The sequence below is a fragment of the Pseudophryne corroboree genome, chromosome 4 (genome assembly GCF_028390025.1).
Source record: "Pseudophryne corroboree isolate aPseCor3 chromosome 4, aPseCor3.hap2, whole genome shotgun sequence".
Classification (NCBI taxonomy): Eukaryota; Metazoa; Chordata; class Amphibia; order Anura; family Myobatrachidae; genus Pseudophryne; species Pseudophryne corroboree.
The window spans coordinates 304,910,982-304,920,185 of NC_086447.1; the positions used below are offsets into that span (position 1 = coordinate 304,910,982).

At 36.0% G+C, this 9,204-nt stretch overlaps 1 protein-coding gene across 9 annotated transcripts in view; it reads left to right on the forward strand.

Annotated features, from left to right (window-relative positions):
- The window catches only part of NLGN1 (neuroligin 1), a 934,735-nt gene extending 926,283 nt beyond the window's left edge, over positions 1–8,452 (forward strand). For all 9 annotated transcript variants that reach the window (XM_063916275.1, XM_063916274.1, XM_063916277.1 and 6 more), the window contains 2 exons: positions 3,896–4,685; positions 5,878–8,452. In XM_063916275.1, coding sequence (XP_063772345.1) covers positions 3,896–4,685; positions 5,878–6,694 — 1,607 coding nt within the window. In that variant the 3' untranslated portion in view covers positions 6,695–8,452. The remainder of the gene's footprint in view (positions 1–3,895; positions 4,686–5,877) is intronic.
- Positions 8,453–9,204: the final 752 nt, after the last annotated feature.

Sequence of the window (9,204 nt, forward strand, 5' to 3'; positions counted from 1 at the left end):
GTAAGGGCACTACAAATGTGTTGCATAATGTGTATAAGGGGGCTACTAATGTGTGGCATAATGTGCATAAAGGCACTGCTAATGTGTGGCTTAATGTGTATAAGGGCACTACTAATGTGTGGCAGAATGTGTATAAGGACACTACTCTGTGGCATTATGTATGTAAAGGTCACTACTACTGGTAAAAAACTACTGTGTAGTATAACATGTATAAGGGGTACTACTGTGTAGCATAATTTGAATGGGGGGGGGGCAGATTACTGTCTAGCCCTGGATCTATCCTAAAATAATTTGTTTAGACTTTCTTATAGAAATGAACTGGCTGCACACACAGTACTAATAAAGGTTGTTTAGTTCATGCCCGTTTTATTTTTCATTTTTGATTAATGCTTGGCATAAAATAGTTCATTAATTATATTTAATATATGACTTGAATGTACAGCCATAAAAAACTGTTTTGGAAAAAGTCCAAATTTTGATATTTGAAATCTTAGCTGCGGACTTATAGCTAGGCCCACAGGTTATTCTCCTTAGCATGTATTTTAAAGTTCTAAATAAATATTTCTATAATTTACCTTCTTATACTTTTACATTTGACATATAGGCTCACAGTGTAAAAAAGATCATCCCCTTAAAACTGCTTTTGAATTAAAAAGAATAGGATTACCTGAATCGTCCACTTGAAATATTACGTACCTCTAAACTGTCCTGATTTTAGTGGGCAGTCCCGCTATTTGAGGACTGTGCCACTGTCCTACCTGCGAGCCGCAGGGTGCACTGAGCGGACCCTGGTATGCATAAGAAGAATGTTGGGAGGTATGATATTACAAACATCTTGTTAGTTGCAGTATGAGGTTCTAGTCTAACATTTTCTTTTCTTTGTGACAATTGTTCTTTCCTATTACCTTATTAAAAGTAATTCATACTGTTTTGGTATATAACCATTGCTACCATACTAAACAGAGAATTCCCAGTCTGTTGCAAACAAACCTACTTGCTGTCAAAAATAAATGTCAAGTAAACAGTTAAGACATAGGGAGAAATTCAATTAGCTGTACTAAAATTACCTTGGTCAATTGATCCCCGGAGGTAGGAGAAACAAAATCTACAGTTTTTCCAGCCGCGATCTTAAAAACACATGGGTCCGGGAACTTATCCTAGATCCTGTGTGTTTCTACAAGAAAACGGATACATTGTTCTGTGGAAAAATAATTGAAATCAAACAACGGGCAAAAAAATCATGAAAAAGTCATTTTTTTTGCAATAATTTTTTTTTACCGGCTTACCAGAAATTACCCCCTTAGCTTTGACAAATAACATACAGTAACCTCAGCCAAAATATTTAATTTTAAATATATTGTTCCTGGTAAAAGTGAAGATATGTAATACCGCATTGTACCACCCAACTGTCACAGTTTGCAGGGGAGTGTGTGTCATGGTAGTCAGGTGTCTCCATGATATGCAGGGTAAAAAAAGGTATAAAAAAAGGAAACAGCCACTGAGGGTGTGTCCATGTGCACATCTAGCTTTGACCATCCAGCTTTAGAGATCTACATTTTTGAGAGCTAGTATGTACAGTAATTGCGTTATACTTTTCTATTGCATTTCTTACCACCCTTTATCCCTGAGATGAATAGAAATAAGGAATATACTGTATCACACATATTATAGTCACAAGGTTCACTAACACTATGATTTAATAAAATGTCACAACTTAATAGACATAACGGGGGTGATATAATAAAGTGCAGTTTGGCATGCAGTGTGTGGATTAATGACCCAAACCACAGGATTTAAACATGAAATATGTTGTTTGCAAACCAGGATAAATATGTAAAAATATTGTACAAGCTCTCGAGGCGCTACAAGTACAGGCAGGCACAACACGCACACAGGAGCCAATAAACGTAGAGTATTTCCTCCAATATGAGGAGCTTGATATATGTTCCTGTTAACAACAGTAGAATATGCATCTGGTTTTTGCCAGGCATTATTTACATAAATTTAGGAATCACTTTTGCCCATGTTATAAACCACTTATGTGCAACAAGTGCATTTGCTATTAGGCATAAATTAAGCTTCAAAAACTTCCCCGATATAGTAGGAACAACTCTCTGACTCATGCAAAATGCTTACGTTGCATATTCTGTGCCAGAGTAATTTAGAAAGCATTAATCAGTCTCAGCAGCATGTTTTTCAAAAAGCCAATCATAAGGGGTTTGCTAGTGCTGGTGACCATCATCATCATCATTATTATTATCATCGTCATCATTGTCTGCTATATGCATCTTCCCCTGACCACCTGCAAATAATATGGTTCCCCACATACATTCTTCTCTTTCCTTGTCTGTTTGGTATTGCATGAACATGCCCTTACTATACTTGGCTGATCCCACCCCTTCTGCCCCTGCAGGCATATTGGTAGAATCACGCAACTCTGCATGGGCCCACAGTCATAAGCATGCACAGCGTGAATTAATACAAGATATGCTATGCCAATTGGCATAGTATTCACTCTAGATTGGCCCTGCTGACTCTAGTTCAAATCATGGTTCAATCTTCCCATCTCCATATATTATTGATACATTTTGTAATCATTGTATAGACTATATTCAATTTCAATATAAGTGTCCTTTATACTATCAGAATAAAATGTAATAATTTTGTTTGACCTAATATACTGTATAATTGTATATAAAATGTTTAATAAATCCTGGTTCCATCCAACATTTATTATGGCAAAAGTGCAAATTCATTAGAATTTTATATAATGTAGGTATTAACTTAAAAAATAATCACCATTGTACAGATGTGTCCTCATACATTATTGCTGCAGTCACGCCTCTTGGCGCGCCAGGTCCCGTGAGACTCTGCTAGCATTGGGCATCTTTTCTGCATATTTTAGCTAAAATGCATCTTAGTTTAAAAGCAATATGGCTGGGACACACCATGAGATGGTGCGGATTAATTTAATATGCAACACTTGTATGTCTCTGTGTCACTCAGTCTCTGAGTCTTTATACAAAGTGCTATCATTGTAACAGCTGCAGCTTTTTTCTAATGCAAATTCTATTCTGCTCTGTACAGATGTGGCTAGCATATACCAGCATGTCCTGGCGCACCTGCATTGCAACGTAATGTTCTCTCCCATATCCTGATGTAGCCGCCAGCTCCCCATTCAATGCCGGCAGCTACCACACATAAAGCTATGGGTAAAGGGAGCATAGCTTCCTGGTACCTTCGCTAATGGACCTCAGCCAGCTCCCCTCTGTACTCATAGCAGATATTCACCATCCGCTACCATACACTGTGACGCAGAATACAACCCATGATGTGAACGCATCGCAGTCACAGATATAAGGGGACACATTAATCAGCACAATCTCCTGGTGCATGCTATTCACATTGTGTTGCGATTAAGATGCATATTCGGCAACAAAAAGATGCCTGACGCTAGCAGAGTTGCACGGGACCTAGCTGTTCACTCGCTCCAAGCATCTCACGCTGCATGGAGTATTGAGGCTAGATGTACTGTATGAGAACACATTTGTATAGTTTACAGTCATTAGAGTGAAAAATATTTATGTACAGATCTACTGTAGCTTTCACCATTTTAATTTCCAACATTTATGTTTGCATGAAAGCATGTTATTATGTATTTTTTTACATTTTGTTTCTTATATCTATACTAAAATTATTTAGATATTAATTTCCAAGCAATATCACACCATTTTCATTAAAAAAGGAAACTATTTCCAATGTTTTTGTTTACATACATTTTGTTATTTATATTTTCTGGGGAAAAAATAAAATAAATGTTCTTAGACATCCTAATAAAATTACTTATATTTGTGCAATATGTAAATGATTTTGCAATTTTTCTTTTTTCCCACAGGTCTCTTTCAAAGAGCAATTGCACAAAGTGGAACTGCCCTGTCTAGTTGGGCAGTTAGTTTTCAGCCTGCTAAGTATGCCCGGATTTTAGCAACAAAAGTTGGATGCAACATGACTGATACTGTAGAATTAGTGGAGTGTCTACAGAAAAAGCCTTACAGAGAACTTGTGGACCAAGACATACAGCCAGCAAGGTATCACATAGCCTTTGGACCAGTAATTGATGGGGATGTCATACCTGACGACCCTCAGATATTAATGGAACAAGGGGAATTCCTCAACTATGATATCATGTTGGGTGTAAACCAAGGAGAAGGACTAAAATTTGTGGAAAGTATTGTGGACCATGAGGATGGCATTTCAGCAAGTGATTTTGACTTTGCAGTTTCTAATTTTGTGGATAATTTATATGGATATACAGAAGGAAAAGATATAATGAGGGAAACTATCAAATTTATGTATACGGATTGGGCGGATCGACATAATCCTGAGACAAGAAGAAAGACGTTATTAGCATTGTTCACTGACCATCAGTGGGTTGCACCAGCAGTGGCAACTGCAGATCTGCACTCAAACTTTGGTTCTCCTACATATTTCTATGCCTTTTACCATCATTGCCAATCAGATCAAGTGCCTGCTTGGGCAGATGCTTCCCATGGGGATGAAGTTCCTTATGTATTTGGGATACCTATGATTGGACCTACAGAGTTATTCCCTTGTAATTTCTCTAAAAATGATGTTATGTTAAGTGCAGTAGTAATGACATATTGGACAAACTTTGCTAAAACTGGGTAAGTACTGTAAATCTCCTCCTTCCTAAATTTACTCTTCACAGCTAGAATTGCATGATCATTTACAGTACACCACTATTGAATGAGAGCTGTAATAATTTGATTTACTGAAGCCATTTTCAAATAAATATGGATTTATATCCAGTGGTGGATTTTACTTATGGGCTGCAGGACTGCAGACCCCCAGGTAAAATCCGGCACCCAGCTCAATGTTAGTGAAGCCAGATGCTTCAGAAGTCCTTGTTACAAGCAGCCCCATTGGGAGGTATTTCATTCCTCTTAGACTGCCAGACTGGTCAGCAATAAGCAGAAAGAAGACTTCCTATAGGAAGTCCCTCTCTGCCTTGTCATCCCTTGCGGGCTTCTGTGGGCTGGGATCGATGCAGTCCATAGAAGCTGGGGGTATGCTACTAATACTGGTGCATATGCGCCAGTCCCAGCACCTGCCAGATCCATTGTGCAGGTGCAGGGACCCAGCTAAAGGGGCTGTCTCCTCTCCTCCTCTCCCCTCTGCCAGTCATGGGCAGCGGCAGCCCATCTACCACAGCAAGGTAGAAGTCGCCCCTGTTTATATCAATGAATAAATATAAAATTTTTGCTGGTGGTGGAATTGACCAATAACTTGATGATTTAAAGGATGGCATTTAATAAAAACTAGAGACAGCTCTACAGGAAGACTTTTTTTTTTTGGACCAAATTGTTTATCATTTCCTTTAGCTTTAATTGATACCATAACTAAACTATGCCTTCAATATTACATGATTCCAATAACTATGCAACATTAAAAAAACTATACTTTTATTTTGGTTCCACACTCCCAAGACCATCAGACAGTCATAACTGTAATATTTTTGGAGCAACAATGTGAAAATTCCTCAATATACAGTGTATATATTGCATTGCATTATTTACAGTACATGTTAAGTCCCAGCAGTAGTGATGTCAGCTCAAGATGGTAACAAATAATTTTGTGCATTTATTAGGTAACGGTAATTGTCATAATATGTCATAGTTAATTCGACACGGTACTCAATAATATTAGGAGCTTTTTTAATTATATTGTATAGCTACAAATAAGTGTGTGCAAGTAATATTTGTTGGCTCATAGTTTAAGAACAATCAGATTCATTTTGAATTATGGATTGAAACTATTTACATTTACTGTGGAATAAAACAGTTTTTTCTCTTACAGTGATCCAAATCAACCTGTTCCTCAAGATACAAAGTTCATCCATACAAAACCAAATCGTTTTGAAGAAGTTGCGTGGACTAGATATTCACAAAAGGACCAACTGTATCTTCACATTGGATTAAAACCCAGAGTAAAAGAACATTATAGGGCTAATAAAGTAAACCTTTGGCTAGAGCTGGTTCCACATCTTCATGTTATCAATGACCTCACCACGACTAAAGGTCCATCCACTGATATCACTTCTAGATCAACCAGGAAAATACTTGTACCTGTAACTTCAGCATTCCCTACAATTAGTGAAGATAATTTCAAACAACAGCCTAGTCCATTTTCATTGGAAAGAGACTATTCTACAGAGCTGAGTGTCACTATTGCTGTAGGTGCATCTCTGCTATTTCTAAACATTTTGGCATTTGCAGCATTATATTACAAAAAGGATAAAAGGCGACATGATGTGCATAGGAGATGTAGTCCTCAACGCAACACTACTAATGACATAGCCCATGCACAAGAAGAGGAAATTATGTCTTTACAAATGAAGCACACAGACATGGACCGTGAATGTGAATCCATCCATCCTCATGAGGTTGTTCTTAGAAATGCCTGCCCTCCGGACTACACTCTAGCGATGAGAAGATCCCCAGATGATATTCCCTTAATGACCCCCAATACTATAACAATGATTCCTAACACTATACCGGGGATTCAGCCCATACATGCCTTCAATACTTTTACTGCAGGACAGAATAACACACTTCCTCATCCACATCCACACCCACATCCGCATCCACATTCACATTCTACAACCAGAGTATAGCCAGACTAGAAGGAAAACAGACTTTATTTTTGATGTATTACAGTAGTTGAACTTAATGGGAATTTCTTGGCTTTTCAACCCACAGGACTATTGCTATTTAAATGTGGAGGATTACAATTTGCATAATGCATATACATATCAAAAACTTTTTGGAGTTTTGGAAAAAAAATATGTAAATATTCAAAATGGACAACAGCAGCAATTGAAGCAATTGTTGTGGATGATAGGTTTTTGTTTTGTTTTTACTTCATATTAAACTTTATTTTAAGATTTAAGTTTCAAATTGGCTTTAGGCATGTGCTATACAAAATAAAAGAGGACAAAGACTTAAATTGTATTTATATGCACAAGGAACTCACTCATGGAATGTCTGATATTTTTCACCCTTTTTTATTTTGAAATGTTTTTTTGTGTAGATCAAATAAAAGTGCACAAAGCACCAATGCTGTTAAGGCCTTAACTTCGGCCCCATTCTAAAAACTGCCAATAGAACAAAGAGGTTTAAATCCTGGCAGGTACAACATTATCACTTAAGTGCTGTCACTATCAATTGTGGGAATAAAGGAAAATGGATATTTTAGCACGAAGTGCATGATAATTTGTATGCTTGGTGGCTGTGCTGGTGATTTAGCCACAGTTAAAATTGTTCTCATGCCATTAAAGTTTTTATAAAATAGTACTACATGATTTGGCAAACCTTTAGAAGATTTTTAAAAAGGGAGGGTAAAGTATTTAAAGTCCAGTAATTCACTGTATTGTCCTCGGTATTTTACTGAGCTAGAAATTAAAGGTGCATATTGTTAGCCGAGTGTGATAACACACTTCCCAGTATAAATCCCAAAGGATATGTGTATTTAAAGTATTACATTTCTTTTTCACAGCCTGAGTAATTTCTAGATAAATAAGTTTAATGGTAATTGAATTTTATTTACTATAGTTGAGATCGGATGCGATTGCTAATAATGGTAAGTAACAATGTGTCCAAAGAAAACTTGAGTAATTGTCCCACTATTGATATTTTTTAAAGAAATGTTTCTCATGTTGCATGTCCACAAGTGTTAAGAAAAATTACAAATCGTATATTTTTTTTTATTTACCACTGTAAATTTATTTTATATTGATGTTACCTCACAGCAGTATATAAGTAAAATGTATACATATGTAGATACCAAGAATACATTATTATGAAGGGTGCCAACAACATTTATAAACCCAATTCTGCCTCTGTAATTTTATACTAATATTATTCAACCACAGAAATATTAATTTCCCTATTGTTTATCAGGAAGAGTATTTATCACAGTCTTTTCAAGGTATTTGTATATGTATCAGATGTACATTTATATGGGAAATGATAGAGGTGGACTTAAGAGCACATCACTAAGAAATAATTTCTCTCTTACCTGTATATTTCTATTAGAAAGCAGTTAATGTACTTTTTCTTTTTTTCCGTCTTATTTCTTTTTCTTTGTTGTTGTTTTTTTACATTTTCCAAAACTATTAGTAATTTTGATAGTTTGTAAGATAATGCAAATAAGTTTCTCTGACAAACTAACTGCAGTAACTTTCTTTTCAGTTACTCTTTTTAAAAAATAAAGGCTTATTACACACAGAAAATTGTATATTACTTAATGGAAATTACTTTGTACTTCTTGACTAGAAAACTGGTCACTGAGTGAAATAAAGATAATCTGGATAAACAATATTATTCCAATGCTGAAAAAGATGATTTTGCTCATTAAAGAGCTGATGTGTTGATTATTGTTTTGTCATTCTTTATGTAAAAAGGTAATTTATGTTATTAAGTATACTTCAAGAAATGTGTCTGATACAATGTCTGTCTCAATCTCTCGATTTATCTATTATCTCTCTATGGGGGATATCCAATTAGCTGCGATATCACGGTTTCATGATACATGATCGCAAATGTGATAATTCAATATCATATTAGCGATACGTTATTGCCGATAAGTCTCCATAGGGTATCACAGATTTCTTTTAACCAGCTTTGAGCTGGTGATAAGTAGTGCAAAATCCCTATTTTAAACTAAAAATGTCGGGATTTGGTTCTGAACCCACGGGCACTCCCCTGAATGACTAATTAGGCACTTAGAAGTTTTTAAATTATATTTATTTAGCCAATGACATGTCATTTTTGGGGACAAAAAATGCAAAGTGATGGAAATTGGGGTACAAAGTATGGGAAAGGTATATTGAGGTGTTTTATGAGTGGGACAGGTGTTTTTAGACTTGCAGGTCTGTTTCCACTTTTTTAAAAAGTCCCCAAAAATCATTTTTCCACATAAAAAAATGCATATAACAGCCATTTGACTCAATTTAATTAGACCAGTTTTATTCAGCACTAGTTTTATTATGGCCACTAATAGACTTCTATAATGTTTTCCTATGCTAGTTTGGCTTTTTGGGGGGTACAGTCAGATTTCCCCACTTTCTTCTATACTTATCTCAGCTTTTGCCAGCTAGAGGTATTGCATGATTCCCGTCATTGT